Here is a 16,441-nt window from a genome sequence, read left to right as displayed (position 1 = left end):
CGAGTTTGTGCACCATGTCTGCCAGGAAGACCACACACTAATAAGTTAATTTGAAACGACAGAGAATTTTAAGGAAGTTTGTATTCTAGGTTATGACACATTGACATTGTAAAGCACCTGAAGATCTACAGGGTTGGGCCAAGTTTCAATGCCAAGACCAGAAATGGTGCCCTTCTGTACGCACATCAATCGCAAGGCCATTCCTGCTTCCACCTTCTCCTCGACTTCACACACTTCACAAAAGACCAAGCCAGTCATTAGAATCATTGCTTTTGTCCACCTGATGTCACTCCCTCCTTTACTATCCAGTGTCCACCCCTCTGTATAACCATTTGTCTGCCCGCCACATCAGCCAACACTCCCCTCCTCCAGATCATTATCGGCGTTGTTCCCTCCTCCCATCGAGTCCACTAATCAACCATTGAAGAAGTACCCGCAGGTGCTCCCGTTCATGGGCGGCGTTTCTGACCTGTTCGTCCACGTTGTCAGGCAATGCCTGTCGAACGTCCACAATTGTCTCCCAGGTTCAGTACGAAGGAAGGCGGTAGAAGTTCATCAGAGGCAGTTGGGACTCTTCTACGTCGGGGGCGGGGTAGAGTCGTTCTCCGGGGATGTATCTCTGTCCAGGCAAACAAGCCAACTCTTCGAGGGACAGCAGGCTTCGATTGCGGCGTGGTTCTAATCGCGGCTCGGGGTCGGCTGTCGGTGGGTTTGGTATAGTTAGGGATGTTGTCTGGTCTTGAGAGGGAGATATCGTTGCCGGTGATTGGGTACTGGGTTGCTGACCCTGAGGGGGCACAAGACTTCGAGCATCAGGGACATCATTGGACATGCGGGTTTGAGTCGCGATGATATTGACCTCATCGTTCAATTGGTTGTCCGTTGCGGCTTCTCGGACTCTCACAGCCTCTCTGCGAGCTGCCAATTCTGACCTCTTTGCAGGAACTGTGTCCTCCCGTGACTGGAAGTCGCGTCTTGCGGCTCTCACACGGGCACAATGCAACTCAAAGCTAGAGAGCACTGAATCATCTCTCAAGCTTCTCACTAAGCCTGAAGGTCCTTGTTGATTTTGTGCACCGCTTGCCTGAAGTATCTGCCAAAGTTCGTCCTGGCCTCGTTGGGCAATGTGTTGACGATGGTTGAAATCTGCGGTCACTTGTCCTCGACTCTGCTGCTGTTGGGCTTCGACGTCTTGGTGCCGTGGCGGGAGCCTCCGGATGGTAGGAGCCGGCTGGGCTTGTTGTTCTCCTTCTTGCTCTCGCAGCTGCCTGGCGGCGCGACGTTGTCCCGGGCGGGCCTGCTGGGCGTGGCGGTGTTCTTCTTGTTCTTGTTCTCCTTCTCGTTGCTGCTGGGCGGCGTGACGTTGTCCCTGGCGAGCCTGGTGGGCGCGGCGGTGTTCTTCACGTTCTTCGCGCCGGCGTCGTTCTTGTCTCTCGGTCTCGAGGTGGCCTCGTTGGCTTTCGCTTCGACGCTGGAATCGCTCGATTTCTTCGTAGTAAGTGAGGTCGCCGATTTGCTCGCAGGAGATTGGGCGCGGGTGGCCCATGATGATTGTGAGTCGTCAGTGGTGGTTGGAGGAATGTTAGTGTAGGAGGCAAAGCTTTGTGGGTGAAAGGCGGAGAGGGTAGAAGCTGGATGCGATGGAGTGGCCCAAAAGTAGTAGAGGGGTGAAATGATTGGGGCTGGAGTGAGAGTGGGGGTTGGCAGAGAATGGCGAGCAATCTGAAGCTGCCGAAACACCGCCTGAGTAGGCGTTGGAGCTGTGACTGGCTGCAGTATTTCAGGTTGCAATTGGGGGTAGCTCTGGCGCAATTCGGAAGCCTCAGCTGTCACCTCTTGAGGCTGACTCTGAGCCTGTTGACTGGGAGACTGCGCCTTTGTGCTCACTGGCGGAGCAATCTGCTGACACAGGTTTGATCAGTCACAAATATGTCCATTCCCAATCCCTCCCTTCTGATCGCAAGGACTTCGTCTTACCTTGTCTTTGGTCGAAGCATGTCTAATCTCCTTCTTCCGCTGATGAAAGAAGCCTCTCACAGGGATTAGGTTGAATTCCGTGTGTTTTTCTTTCCTTTTGTCCTTCTCCTTGTCACTTTCCTTGTTGTCTTTAGCCCCTGTCCGCGGTTTGAGAACCCTTCCAAGCATTTCTTTGCCGCTGTCTGGCCTTGTCGTTGAGCCAGCCTTTTTTGATTGCCCTTCTTTCTGGGAGCCTTCTGACTGAGGTTTAGTTTCATCAACAATTGTCGCTTCTGCTTTGAGGGACTGGTTGGCCATCTTGACTTGGCGTAGCTTCAGCGTCACTTCCCAACCTGGTAAAACGAAGCTTTCCCAAAATGCTGGCAGGATTATCTCTCCACTAGGACCGAAGACTTCGTAATTTCCAGCCCGGACCTGGTCATTCTGAGGAAGATGGCCATACAATTGTTCTATTGCCTTCGACATTTCCTAAAGGTCATTAGCATGGCTGAAGCTGTTAACATCACTGACTCAGCGTTGGGTCACTTACCAGCCAGGTTCTGCAAGCACGAAATGGGACCAAACAACGTCTCCCTTCTGTGTCGCTCAAGATGATGGGAGCGGGTGTTGGCTCTGGGGGTGATTTGAAGTTATATCCTTCCTGGCTGTGCAGATACCCATGATACTGTTCTGTTCTGTCATCAAGATACTCTGCATCTCCAAGGATGGTCTCCGCGTCGGTCCTCAGGTCGGCGAGAAACCGGCCGAGAACATAATTTGATGGTCTTGGCCCTGTCTCCGGCGCATTTAACTGGAGTTGAATCTGAGAAATTCCCTGCAGAACACGGTCGATGTCTGTTTGTATCTGTGCTGTGTTGCCTTTGATGGCCGAGGTGTCTTGGAGAATGTGCTCTGTGTCGTCTTTGATGTCTTTGATGATGATGCTGTCTACAATCAGCTACTCACTTCCCCAAGGGCCACAGACACACAACTTACACAGATACCAAATCCAGTGTTACACTGAGGGTGGCTTTGTGTCTTTCCAGATCTTCTCGCAAGCTTTCCATCTCCTCTTTTCCCGACAGAGCCCAACTGAGACGCGAACCTTCCTTCAACAACCCGCCAATCTGATTCACGACATTCTGGCAGTCTGCGGCCACATCGACAATTCGCTCAAGCACGCTGTATGGGAGCTTGATCTTATCGGCATCGTGAAAGTCATCCGCGAGTATCTCAAGCACACCTTTGAGTGATATTAGTTCCTTCTTGACGGCGATGATTTCTTGTCGAGCCCCTCGAATATCTCGCATGAATGCCGTGGCAGCGCTTATCACGGATGTAATTGCGCCAGCAACCTCCAATACAGTTACCGCCGCTGACAGAGGCTCCATTTTGAACTTGAAGTGTCGTCTGTGGCAAAGGCTGATGATAGCTTGCACACAGCACTCAATTGTGGGGATCAAAAATTTGGGAATGAGCCCGATGAGGGGTAGCACTGGCTCAGCCTCATTCTCTAGCTTATGTATGCACTGTCGTATCCGCACTGAATGCAAGCTTCGCCAACGGCATGCTGACGTGCATGAAGATGGCTCTCACGATTGGTTACCCGACTTCTCCTAGCCAAATCTCACATGCAGGTCCACAACTCCAGTATGCCGCCATAATGTGGACCAAATAACTGGCACTGCAAAACGCTAAACCAAGCCTTAAAAGAGAGAAAGGCCTTCAAGATAGTTAAGAGGCTTACAAAAATAGTTAATGGGCCTCTGAACTATCTTTTGAGGTGTAATAATTATCCATCAAGGCCTCTTCTTCTTCTAAAAAGAGGTAGGTTAACAAAAGATTCTACGTTTGACCGACTTGCAGTACCAGTTATCTTGCCCACAGCGTGGCTGCCAATTACATGGTCTCTTCTGACCGATAATGTATTCAAAAGTGATCTTGTTCATCTTCATCACAGTTCTGCTACTATACCTTGAACTTGTAAACAAATTGACCTGTTGCCGAGCAACAGCTCAGGGGTATTTCAGGGGACGTGCGCCCAGCCACAACACTGGTGTTCCCCATGGCCTGAAATACATTAGCTCATGGGGATGCAATTCAAGCTCGGATAACAGTAGGTGGTGGAACAATGGCCCTTTTTTAGGAATGAGTGCCATGGATGATCACTTCACTGCTTGTTTGGTGTGTTGCAACATGTTTCACTCAACTATCTGCCAGACAACAGTCACAGGCAGCCCGATCGAGCGCTCATTCTTACTGTTCGATTAGAGTGTCGGATTTTCTGCCGAGTTGTCCGGATTTGGGAATGGCACTCATGGCATCATCCAACACACTTCGATGTGTGATGCTGACAGCCCGCTCCATCGTAGAAGGACGAAACTTCTATGAGCCACAAGTTGATGCAGCAGATTTCCACGTGTGGTGCTCCCTAGCACGTACAGTCACGCTGGTGCGGATGAAGATACACATGAGCACCGTTTACAAAGATACGAATCGTTGACGCTAGAAGGGATGGAAGAAAACTGTCAAAGTGGCATGGTTTGGGGCGTCAAGGGGTGATTGATGATGCATGCCACAACTGGCCAACTCTGATATCAGCTGGATCTCATTATCGAGTTCTATGACGCCGTGGCCTTCAACAAATAAGATACGTTGCCTTTAAAACTACCACACCCACTCCTTTCTGATCTTGCGGTACACCTACAATACTCTGGCCTTCTATGACAGTAATATCCGTCAAGTAAAGCCAAGTCCAGTGTCTTTTACATTTTGCCTTCTATCCACGACCATTGACAACTACACCGCCATGATTGACAAGTACACCACAAGCAACATGAATATGGCTAGTTGCAACAGCAGCACCTCTTCCAGGAGTAGCACATCCTGCAAGAATCGCACCTGCTCCGGAAGCAGTCCCAAACGATTAGCTCTTCCGCATCTGTTTACGAAACAACAGAAGCGGTCATGAAGGTGACACCGCATGTCAGCACAGTCATGGGCACCACCAAAGTATACAAGCGAAATACTTCACCAAGCACGAGGAACAAGGGGCTGAATGAGATGAAAGCAACAGCGCGGGCCATGTGCTGACGTGTTGATTGAGGTGTATGGGGAGCAAACTATTGGAATCGCCGGCCGAATCAGCCCAACAGCTGCAAGAAAATTGATAGACGCGACTTCGGCGTCATTTTAGAGTTGTAGATGACAAAAAATTCTATAGTCTGCATGACCATGAACAAACTTGCCCATTTTGCCCAGATGATCTAACTGACTGTTCCATCCCGTTTACAGTAGCAGAGCCCTACAAGATACATGACACCACTGCAGCCCACTTTGACGCCAGCTCTTTCCTCCAAAGACCTTGAATGGAATGATTACTCTCGCCTGATCTTCCATACAAGCACAGACCGACTCTAACAGTGGCCACACCAAGAGCAGTTGTGTGGTATGCAGAGACACGCCGACAGAATGCCCACACCAGAGGACCCAACACTACCCCTTTCTCTGCCCATCAACCCGGAAACACTCAATCAAGCCCTCAGGCTAGAGCTTGAAACACAACACCTCAAGGCGAACGATAACGCTAGAGCACGAAGTCAACACCAGCCGGCTCAGGTCAGTCGAGCAACGGGACAACGGCCGCCAGGTACACACTCCCCAGCAGTTTCAACAGAGGCAGCCGTGCCAAAAGCAAGCACAGCGCCTGGTGGTCAAAATCACCACAAGACAACCACCCAGAGCTCAGCCGCGCTACACACTCCAGCTAAAGGCAGAAAGAAACAGAAATCACGACGTTGCAATCTTCTATAGATAATCACCATCACACAACGAAGAGCAGACTTCTACAACACCACATCCACAATTAGGTTGGATGACAAGGAAGTGGACCACATATGGATGTGGCCCAGGTAAGTTTGAACTACCCAAGCCATCTACCCACATTAAACCTTCCATAACCCTGGAGCCCCCGATATTAACACACACTTTATATTCCACCCACAGAGACCAAAAATAAAGCTTTTCTTTTACTTTTTTTTGCTCCAGGTACCCACCAATGGCCAAATATACCGAGGAGGATGTTAAAAATGCCTAGAGAGACATTGCCGCTAGTATAAGCCAGCGAAAAGCGTTTAATAAGTACGGGATTCTACGTTCCACCCTGAAGTACCGCATTAATAGTACCTTACTAAGGAACCTTGCCTATAAAAACCAATAACGACTTTCTTACGGTTAAAAAGACTTTATTATTTAATAGATCCTTCGTTAGGAAAGCCTTAACTACGCTTCTACCTATACTAATATAAAGGCTTTAGCGGCTACTTTACTAATTAAATAAAGCGATTTTAACCCTTTTAGTAAATATTAAGTATCTTACTTTATTAACCGTTATTTAGATTTTAAAATAAAAGTTAGAAAGAAAATTAATTATATTAAAGTTAACGAAGTTACCCCGAAAAATATTAATAAGTTCTTTAATTTATATTTTATTATTAATTAAATTAAATTTAAATATAGATATAACTATAATAAAGTAAATATAATGGAAGACTAAAGAGAAAACGGCTTAATTATTAGGTTTTCGAAGCGGAATAAGAAGTCTATATACGTTAAATAAAACGGAAAAAGGACCTAAACTACTATATTTAAATATATTTTATAGAACAGGAAAGTCCTTTTCCTTAGGATTATCTTTAAAAGTAAACACCTTTAAAAGTAATAGTTTAAAGATTAATTAGATAAGGATTAATATATAGTTATATTAGAAAATAACTAAATTAATAATAACTTTATTATTCGTTAGCTTAAAAAGGTTTTTATACTTAAAACTAAATCTAAAGATCTATTAAAACCCCGTTTTTTTATTTATAATAGCTATAGCTTATATATTATTAATAACTTTATAATTTAGTATTATAAGAGTAATATTTATTTATTTTTCCTGCTTCCCCATTACTTTTACGTCCTTTAACCCTTTAATATTAATTACTTTTCTAATATAAAGAAGGTATATAAAAGGCTTATAGTTATAAATAACGCCTTTATTAACTATACGCCTAACGGTAAAGTCGATTTAGTCCGGCTATATAATTTTGCCCGCAAGTAGGGCTTCAGGAAAGAGAATATTACCGGCGGCTAACGTAGGACAGGATTATAGCCCATACGTAGGCGCAAACCGCTCTTTTCAAGCTAGGTGGTAGTCCCTGTGGTGCCCTTGGATCTCTCTTTAAAAACACCTACTTTCTATACCGTGGGGGATTCCCAGGTGGCTAAGAAGGTCAGGGACCTACTTAAGAACCATATATCGGCCGGAAAACGGCTTGCAGTAAGGACTCTCACTAGTACTATACTCACACTGAGATCTAAGGCATCCATCTACAAAGCTAATGCGGCAAGGTACTAACAGAACGCCCAGAAGGCCCAGGAAGCAAGAAAAAGGCGTAAGTTGAATAGAGAAGACTCGAATTCTAAGTTTGTGAGGCTCTGTGATCTAGAAGAGGCCCGCATTAAAGGGAGGGTGGTGGAGGAAGAGGTGGTAGCTAAGGAGGATGTGGAGCAGCCAGAGCCAGCCCAGTCTGTGCGGCGCAGCGCACGTCATCGGGTTTAAACCAGGCGCAAGCGAGAAGCAGATGCAATTTCTGACTCTGACAGTGATTGAGCTACATTTCGGTATTTCTCCCATAGAAATTGACCCAATATTAGTCTTGTTGTGGCCAGTGTGATTATTCAGGGGTAATCTCAACAAGGTTGTGTGGCTGGTGTGGTGGTGGTGGACCAGATCCACATGTGGTCCATTTCCTGGTCATCCAACCTACTACTTTGAAATAGTCCTCTCTTTTCATCGTTATAAACAACATAGCCACCCCTTCATTTAATCCCGGCTTTTTTTCCATGACCCAACACACGAGATCCTTCACCTACCAAAAGCCCCACCTAACCATTATCTACCCGCCAATCTTCACCGACTGCCTCACCATGAGCCGCCGCGATCGCGATCCCGAATCAACACCAGTGGACTGGGCAGAGCTCTACATCGCTCTCGTCCCCCTCTACCACGATCAAATCGAACGGAAGAATGCTGATAAATTGAAAGCCGCAAAAGTCGAGGAAGCAAGACACGCCCGCGAAGATGAGAAGGTGGACGGGGCAGGAAAAAAAGATGCTCACCGCGGAGAATATCGAACAGCGTGAGGAGCGAGAACAAAAGGAAGAGGAGTGGAAGGAGAGCAAAGATGGAGAAAGACGGGAGCAGGAGGATGAGGAAAGACAGGAGCAAAATTGTATAAGAGAGGAAAGGCGGAGGAGTATTGAATGCTCTCAAGAGGCAAGGGGTCTTTGCAGAATCTTGGGGAATCCGTGGCTCAACTCAAAAGTAGCTAGCTAAAGTGAAAGCATCACAAGTTGTCTCAGACTACAAATCACCAAATAAAGAATCCCACAAACAAGTTATTGTGACTGCCAAGTGCAAAGGTACCTAGGAGAGGTACCTTAACTTACCTCAAACCCAAAAGACACAGTTACCTACCCTAAAATAAGCCCCCTCATGGTACAAAAACTGAGACTTCTGTGCATTAGTGAATGAGGCATGGTTCTGCTGGAGCCTCGTTGCTTGTGTTAGGAACCCCGAATTTGCGTTTGGCGCACCCTGCAGGTTGGCATTTACGCGCAGCCTGAATAGCCCCCGCGGCTGGGAGAACGGAGGTGTTTGTCCAAAGATCAAAACATCGAGCCAAGCTCAAGTTTATTCCCATGGTGACACCTTCAGTCTTTTTCTCAGAAGCCTGCATCCCCGACATCTGGGGTGGTGGGTCAGCTGATGAGGCGAAAAGCGGAAGCATGGGCTGTCTGGGATCGCGAAGAACCTGACCAAGCTGGAGAAGGAAGTCTCTTGAGGGGTAACCAGTGCTCTTGGTAAGGATCCATGTCTTGATAGGCTGATCCATTGCTCAAGTGTTTTCAAGGCACAAAGGCACTGTCTGAACTGCTGAGGATGGAGTTTGTTGAATTTAAATGACACAACAAGAAGCTGGAGGGATGTTTGGGTCGACTTAGAATTAGAAATATCTATCTTTTAAGCTCAAGTTCCGGGCTGTAACCCAGGTGATAGCAGGCTACGTCTCGCGTGGGGGTGCGTAACCGATTTACCCAAACCCCATACATGCAGGGGCGTCGACTGCGCCATTCAGCTCAGTGATGGGATGAGCCCTACATAGTTAGGAAGATCACCTCCCTTTTCTCCTCTCAAGATACTCTATCGACATTACAATCAAGCCGCCTTACACGAAGATGGAATGCGAAGCGTCGACTGCGGCAACACGCAACCAATGGAGACATTCTGTGCTCCGACTTCAACACGAAGGACCTTGAGATTTTCAGTACCGGGCTTGAAGACGTACGCAACGAACTGTTTCGAGTGCTGTTGGGCCAGCATATGTCTGAAGATAGATCTACTACATGGGACCCCAGCGGATCCGAAATGACACTGGACAAGCTTAACAATTTGGAGTCTGCCCTGACATCGACATGGAGGGATTATCACTTACGACCACACAAACGCAACCGGGTGACTCTTGGGAATGTCACGTCCGTCAACCTGCGCTTGGACGGCACATGGAGTTGCGATGCAAAAGGAGCCGACTCCTTTGTTATGAGGTTTCCTGCCGTCAAGTACGCCAAGGGACCCGATCGCCTGCAAGAAGCAATAGTCAATGTTACACAGAGAGGTGAGCGAGAGGTATTTTTGTCTAGCCGATCAACATCACCACGGCCTCCATGATTGGGATTTGTTCTAACGGTGTCTATTCAAGCCACATCTCGCGTTCAAAATGGACCAATCCCTGTCAGCTAGAACCGCTGCAAGGCAAACGCTATCAAATGGCCCTCCACAACGACGGACAGATCGGCATGGAACGCGGTGTTCTCAGGTACGAGGACGTCAACGACCATACAGCAGATGCTGAGTTTCCTTTTAGCGAAGTGCTTAAACACGAACTGCACTATCGCGAAAGAATTGTTCTTTGCTTGCGGCTAGTTCGTTCGCTGCTTGATCTTCACAACACTACCTGGCTGCGGGGTGACTGGGGTGTTGAAGACATCTGGGTGTACGGCAAATCGAGCTCCTCGGAACTGCAGCTACGCCAGCCATATCTCAGGCTGGCTCTCCCGAGCAACCAAAGTGACTCGCCCGTGGACAGTCAGCCGTCGACTACGAGCGACTTCTTTGGCGATATGCATCGCTTTCCCCACGCCCTTAGCCTGGGTGTTGTTCTTATGCAAATACTGCTTAGCGATCGCCTGCAGATCGTTGCTCCGCTCGAAGATTATCGGAACGAGAGACGGAGACATTTATCAGAGCATATCCGGAATGACGTCAACCTCAAGGTGGTTCAGGCTGAAAGGTTGTTGAAAGAGTGTCAAAAGAGGCTCTCGGCTAGATCTCCGCTGATCAAGGCTATAAGCGGCTGCACAAAACCAAACCTGTTTGGGCCAAACGAGAACGGGAGAGGGGCAGACAAACCTCTTCTAGGGGACTCGGTTGGGCTGTTCGAAAACGACACAAAACGGTCCTACTCGGAATTTTCAAGGGAGCCGTCCGCTATGGGCGAGTCGTCGGCGAGCGCTACACAGGGTGCAAGTGTTTCAACTTTGACATGGAATGAGAGCCTCGTCGAGCTAACGTATGTATGATGCTTCACGCCGTTTCTATCCCCGGCTTTTTGTGTTTTCGAGGTAACCCTGGCAGCTCGCAGTTCTAACAGTCAACACACATAGAGAAAAGAACATTGAACCGTTAAGGCTTACCACCCAGAGCCTCTCCAGAATGAACGGAAGATCAGAGGAAGGGGGCTGTAGACCGGACGACATGTGGAATAACCTTGTCTCCGTGGCAATTCTGGATACCGGTTGCGAATTTAGTTTAGATAAGCTCAAGGATCTCATCGTTGGGAATAATACCGGCGACATTCCCTTTCCAAAAAGAGTCGGATGGAAGGATTTCGGGGACGAGTCACGCCGTCCCAGTGATCCCATGGTGGATGAATCTGAAAGCCGCCATGGAACCATCATGGCCCGACTGTTCTTGGGAGCTATGGGAATGTCCAAAGTCTACATACCACGCGTTATGAAAGGCACTAGTGATGATAGGGGTGCTGCTGAGAGACTTGCTGCTGTGAGTTCACCCAATTCATGTCCCCCATCTCGTGATCTACACCTTACCGTCAGGGCAAATTTTGAGTCATGGGGCTCTAACATTCAAGCATTTAGGCCGTCGAATGGGCTATAAACGAATGTAATGTCGATATCATCAGTATTTCTCTCCGCCTTAACAAGCCTTCGGAGGAGGTGCGTAAGAGGTTCCATGAAACGAGCGGTAAAGCCTTGATCTTTGCCTCGGGTAGAAATATGAACCAAGGGACCTACCAAGAAACCAATCGCCTTCCCGGCAACGTCAGAGAACGTCTTCTGCATTCACGCTCACGACGGGTTTCAAAAAAACTCTTAACTTACACCAGACCCGCATCCGGAGTTGCGGAACTTCCAAGTCATCGGACAGGATTTCAACGTCCCCAACCCTGCAGACGGGACTCCCCTGATCTTCCAAGGCACGTCCTGTGCAACCCCGACCGCAGCCGGGATGGCCGCCTTTGTTATCGACTTTACTCGAGCCTATGGAATAGAGTGGGCCAAACGTCGGGAAACTGGCGAGAAAGACGAGGTTGACGACATCCGAAAAACATTGGTGGATGAGAAGCAGAGACTCAAGTGCGACCGGATCATGATGAAAGTGTTGCTGTCGTACATTACGAGACGTGACCGGGCTCATAAAAACCTGAAGGGAAAGTACATCAGGCTCAACCCCGAGCTCTTGTTCGAATGCGCCGAGGACCCGGGAAAGTGGCAGCGATCAGCGCTGTTGAGAATTGCTGAGGCTTTGAAGGACAAGAATGGTATTCGGACGTCTAGGCGGAGCGCTTGACCATATTTTCTGCTGGTCTGAGAGAGTCCACCGACATATCTAGGTTATAAAACCTGCCCAAATGTTATATAGTAGACATCGATGTTAAATGGTAGGGGTGTTGATAATTGTTTTGGTCAATATTCGCAGAAGATTGGGTCGATACGGTGCAGCTATCGCGCAAGGGATGTGGGCGGCAATATACGGGCATGTCTGAGAGGAAAGCATTGGGGTGATTCGAGACAAGTTGGTTGTGCAGCTGACATATGGCAGCGGTTGTCGGCGGACCGTTTCCATCAGTCCCGGCCAACAGCTAGCCAACCACCAGTGACATCAACAAAGACGTAGTAATGCCGGTTCAAACAGACAATATCATGCAGGTATATAAACATGCTCCGCAAGATTGGACGGATCCTGCAGTTCCAGCGCCCAGGGCCTCTCTTCAAGTCTGCCACAGATTCGACGAATACCTAGGTATATTGGCAGACAACAGCACAGCGTCACATCACAGTTCAATCCAAAGCAAGGCAAACAAGGGATCTGCTGAAGATTCTCGTTAATTCAGTGAGGCAAGGAATGATGAAAGTCAACGTTACTTCGCTCGGTTGTATTCCTGCGACAGACAAGCCATTTCCATCTCTTGCGCCCCCTCTCCTCAGAACCTAGGGGCTTAACCAACTTAGACATCCCGCCTCCCGACACGCTTCGCAAAGTTTTGGCGGCGATTCACTTAAGTGTCCTAGACATTCGCCGCGCAAATAACCCCCAACATTGCAGTAAGGCACCAACCCATCCCGCACTCCACGCACCTGATGTATGTGGCATAGACAGATTAGATTGCCATATGGTGGAGTGTGTTCTATTCCTGTGTGGCTCTTGGCGACGCTCCTCGCTGGTTGCGCTGACGGTTGCGCTGGCGGTCTCGGTGATGGTGGTAGCGGGGTCGCGGCTGCGGCTGCGGTTGGGGTTGGGGGTTGCTGTTGCCGTTGCACTTGGTTGGTACTTCTATTCGAAGGAGCAATGGCTGTGACACTGGGACGAGGTTGGCTGATAGGCACAACTCCAAGAGAAGTGTCGACATTGGGGTTGACTTGCGGATGCCAAGCGCTGGGAACACTACGCTGAAGATTGCTCTGGGGGTTGCCATAAGAATTGCAATTCGGGTTGACTTGCGGATGCCAGGCGTTGGGAACACTGCGCTCAGGAGTGCTCTGGGGGTTGCCGTAATAATAGTTGCTGTCACTGGGGGCGACTTGCTGAAGCCAGGTGTCCTCTTTGGGAAAACTACGCGGAGTATTGCTCTGGGGGTTGCCATAGGAATTGCTGGTGTAATTGGGATTGACTTGCTGAAGCAGGGCTTTGGAGATACTGGCAGGGGGAAAACCGATATCGTAGAAGATTTGCTGAAGCTTGTCACGGGTGACTGTGAATTGAGGACTACCGTGACTGCGATTGGGGTTGTTTTGCTGGATTCCGTCGTTTGGTGGTTGCCCTCGGTAAGATGGATTGTAAGACATGGTGATTGTATTTGATTTGCGAGTCCTGAAGATGTTGGGTTCAACTGAGAGTGTGGACTCTCTCTCCAACGTCCTTTAAGTAAGGACAGGATCAATCGGTCAATGACCATGGCTGCATCATAGACAATATCTTAAGATGTTGGTGTCAACCAAATCCAGGCAGTTGCCTCTTGATTGGCCACATCGCAGGGACTTCAGGAGGGAAGGACGTCGCCCATTCATTCTTGAAAGGCACCACCGAGGAGCTGCCCACCTCCAAGCTAACCTGTACCTGTCTGTCAAAGTGAGAATCCCACAGAAGGAACATAGTTGTGGTGGCATCCTCACCATGAAATGATTGCCACACAAAAGTACCGATGTTAGCCCACATTATATTGTGAACCATACCTTGGAGAATAATTATCAGGCTTTCAAACATGGTTAAGAAGCCTTTAAAGATAATTCAAAGGTCTTCGAAAATAGTTAAATAAAGTCCTATTATTTCATTTTTTGAGGTACAGTCTGTAACATTATACGCGCTAATTTACGTACTTTTACTATGCCAAACATGTATTTTGTGGTAAGGGTGGATGGGAAGGTGCCCGACAAGGCCGGCCGGCCGGACCTGAGCCGGAGGAGCCGACACGGCACGTGGCTTGGCGTTCAGCTTGCATCCCGAATCTCCGTGATCATTCCTGGCGTAGGTATCTTGATACCAGCTACAGATATGAGCGCAATCAAGAAAGCAATTGCATCCAATTCCAATCTGTCTGTTGTCTCAAAAGCATCTTTGTCTGATAAATCATCTCCATGTTCTGAGCTACCCCTGCCAGGAAGATCTTGATCGATCACTGGGCTGACACGCAGGTCTCATGAGTGGCCGGTTGGGTGGGTTCAACACCAGAAACCACCCGTCACACCAGTCTCACACCCACACCATGAAGTAGAGATGACACAACCAGCCGGCGCAGCCCGCTTCTCCAGCGACATTACACCAATTCAATATTGCTTTACTTTCACCTGAACCTTCCCTCCAAAAGTTATAAGATGAGCCATCGTGTCGACCATCTCATCTCCCCTTCTTCTCCCCAGACCCCAGCAAAAAAGAAAAAAAAAGCCCCTTCCAAAACTAAAAATGGCCTTCTTCAAACTCCTCCTCAAGCTTTTCAAGCGCAAGCAATCCAAAGACTCCAAGAAGAAAAAGGACAAAAAGAATAAGCAAAAACAGCAATTCGTCGCCGTCCAACAGCCCATCCCCATCCAGCAGTCCATCCAGGGCGGCAAGGTGACCTATGTCCAGCCTGTCCACCACCAGCAGCAGCAACAATACGTCCAAGTCCCCGTTGTCCAGCAGCAACAGCAATATGTCCAGGTCCCCGTCCAGCAGCAGCAGCAGGCCTTCAACCCCCAGGCGGCGGCCAACAAAGTCATGGCGCAGCAGATGGCTGGGTACGCCAATGGCATGACGGGGAATAAGATCCCGCAAAAGTATGTCAACCAGGGCGCGGCTTACGCGGCGGGGTATATGGGGAAGCAGAAGGGTAAGTTTCTGTTTATGAGATGAGACGGGGGGTGTGTATGCTGACAGAGATGATAGCTCCTGCCCAGGCCCAGGCCGGCGGTTACTACGCTGTGGCTGCTTAAAATCTCCATGACATCCCAAACATGACTGATGCGTGATGAAAAGCAAGGCGTTTTGGGAATTTGTTCCAGCGTTCAGCAAGACCGAAACGTGATAATAATACATCATAATTACTTATAGACGGCAAAAAAAAAAACAAAAAAAAAATACCCAAAATCCCGCCCCACGATATCCAATATGAGATCATGCCCAATACATACGACCATCCACATCCTCTGACGCATGCCTCCCTTCCAAACCCAAACACATGTAGATATCATCACTCGTTCCACATCCCATACAGCTGAACTCCCCAACGCCCCCCTTTCCCCACCACCATCAAACAGCATCATCCGCAAAAACCTGATAAGCAATAACCATAATCCACAACAAAAACACCGCCCCCACCAGCCCAAACGCAAAAACCGCCTGCCAGCTCTGGCAAATACTCCTCTGCTCCAACCACGCCAACGTCTCCAGCGTCTGCCCCTTGGGCATCGGACTCGCCCCAAAAACCTGGATATTGCACTCCGAACTCACGCTCCCGTCCGGCCCCCACAGCTGCACTGATATCACTATCAACCCCGTCAACCACAGCACAAAGAGAATAAAACCCCCTATCATGACGATGGAGGGGAGCAAGCGGCGCTGGTAGATGAGGTAGAGGAGGAGGAGGATGAAGAAGACTGCGAGGGAGGCGACGGTTATGTAGTAGGGGAAGTACCTGTTTTTATGTTAATAAGGATGGGAAGGGAAGGAGGGGGGAGGACAACGGACCACGGTACCGGTAGTAGAAGGGTGTGCTGGATGTCGATAAAGGTGGCAAATACGCCAATGATGGTGCAGGCGCTTATGAGCATGATGAGCATCCAGATGTTGAGCTGGACGGCGGGCCAGTGGTATTTGTGTACCCGGGCCTCGACTACCCGGCGGGAGTAGACAAGGGAGGGTTCCGAGGTGAGGACAGAGGCCATTTTGGAGTTGTTGCTGTGTGAAAGTTGTTGTGTGAAGTTGTTCTGCTTGGTGGAGCGTCCACTTCAGGGGTGTGTTTGCTGGTGGTTTCTCTCCAAAGCTAGTTGCTGTGTTCCAATTCCAAAAGACCCAGCTACCAAGACGATGTTCTTCCAAAAACGTCGCCGCGCGTCAAAATAAACTCGTAATGCCGTAAACGATTGTTGCTTTTCTATCCGCACCAGCCTGTTCTCCCAAAATTTTGTATCTGCTGTCTAACTCCCTCCCAACCTGAATATCCCCAAGAAAGCGCAAGAAAACTGACTTTCACGCTCTCTCACTCCAATTGGCCTACCACCCACACGTCCAGTGAACGTCGTTGATCGGTGGCAACCTGGCCGGCTGGTGGAGAGACTCGGTGCCGTGAGTCCGTGAGTCCGTGAGGTGGTGGGTGGGTGGGTG

At 48.9% G+C, this 16,441-nt stretch overlaps 6 protein-coding genes across 6 annotated transcripts; 2 read left to right on the top strand and 4 right to left on the bottom strand.

Annotated features, from left to right (window-relative positions):
- Nucleotides 1-1,152: 1,152 nt before the first annotated feature.
- QC763_0077940 (uncharacterized protein) lies at nucleotides 1,153-3,428 on the bottom strand (the record flags this gene model as incomplete). Its single annotated transcript, XM_062906061.1, has 4 exons — nucleotides 2,953-3,428; nucleotides 2,507-2,900; nucleotides 1,978-2,445; nucleotides 1,153-1,902 (listed from the first exon to the last, which is right to left on the bottom strand). Exons 1-4 carry the CDS (start codon nucleotides 3,345-3,347, stop codon nucleotides 1,153-1,155), a joined length of 2,007 nt encoding a protein of 668 aa, XP_062765102.1. The 5' UTR covers nucleotides 3,348-3,428.
- Nucleotides 3,429-8,528: 5,100 nt separating this feature from the next.
- On the bottom strand, nucleotides 8,529-8,900 carry QC763_0077930 (uncharacterized protein; the record flags this gene model as incomplete). Its single annotated transcript, XM_062906060.1, has 1 exon — nucleotides 8,529-8,900. One exon carries the CDS (start codon nucleotides 8,898-8,900, stop codon nucleotides 8,529-8,531), a length of 372 nt encoding a protein of 123 aa, XP_062765101.1.
- Nucleotides 8,901-9,105: 205 nt separating this feature from the next.
- Nucleotides 9,106-11,932, top strand: QC763_511116 (uncharacterized protein; the record flags this gene model as incomplete). The annotated part of the gene is made up of 4 exons (XM_062913671.1): nucleotides 9,106-10,634; nucleotides 10,729-11,125; nucleotides 11,221-11,413; nucleotides 11,469-11,932. Exons 1-4 carry the CDS (start codon nucleotides 9,730-9,732, stop codon nucleotides 11,930-11,932), a joined length of 1,959 nt encoding a protein of 652 aa, XP_062765100.1. The 5' UTR covers nucleotides 9,106-9,729.
- Nucleotides 11,933-12,573: 641 nt separating this feature from the next.
- QC763_511117 (uncharacterized protein) lies at nucleotides 12,574-13,428 on the bottom strand (the record flags this gene model as incomplete). Its single annotated transcript, XM_062913672.1, has 2 exons — nucleotides 12,574-13,110; nucleotides 13,165-13,428. 2 exons carry the CDS (start codon nucleotides 13,426-13,428, stop codon nucleotides 12,574-12,576), a joined length of 801 nt encoding a protein of 266 aa, XP_062765099.1.
- A 739-nt stretch (nucleotides 13,429-14,167) lies between these two features.
- QC763_511118 (uncharacterized protein) lies at nucleotides 14,168-15,362 on the top strand. Its single transcript, XM_062913673.1, has 2 exons — nucleotides 14,168-14,948; nucleotides 15,005-15,362. Exons 1-2 carry the CDS (start codon nucleotides 14,543-14,545, stop codon nucleotides 15,049-15,051), a joined length of 453 nt encoding a protein of 150 aa, XP_062765098.1. The 5' UTR covers nucleotides 14,168-14,542; the 3' UTR covers nucleotides 15,052-15,362.
- On the bottom strand, nucleotides 15,101-16,002 carry QC763_511120 (uncharacterized protein; the record flags this gene model as incomplete). Its single annotated transcript, XM_062913674.1, has 2 exons — nucleotides 15,101-15,752; nucleotides 15,806-16,002. 2 exons carry the CDS (start codon nucleotides 16,000-16,002, stop codon nucleotides 15,368-15,370), a joined length of 582 nt encoding a protein of 193 aa, XP_062765097.1. The 3' UTR covers nucleotides 15,101-15,367.
- Between the last annotated feature and the right edge of the window lie 439 nt (nucleotides 16,003-16,441).

The sequence above is a fragment of the Podospora pseudopauciseta genome, assembly GCF_035222475.1.
Source record: "Podospora pseudopauciseta strain CBS 411.78 chromosome 5 map unlocalized CBS411.78m_5, whole genome shotgun sequence".
NCBI classification, from domain to species: domain Eukaryota; kingdom Fungi; phylum Ascomycota; class Sordariomycetes; order Sordariales; family Podosporaceae; genus Podospora; species Podospora pseudopauciseta.
This window is presented reverse-complemented; position numbering and strand designations above follow the sequence as displayed.

Excerpts from the sequence above, each read along its gene's own strand:
- QC763_511118 (XM_062913673.1), top strand. The coding sequence starts at position 14,543 with ATGGCCTTCTTCAAACTCCTCCTCAAGCTTTTCAAGCGCAAGCAATCC. Across the intron at positions 14,949-15,004 it reads GTATATGGGGAAGCAGAAGG|CTCCTGCCCAGGCCCAGGCC; the intron begins GTAAGTTTCTGT and ends CAGAGATGATAG.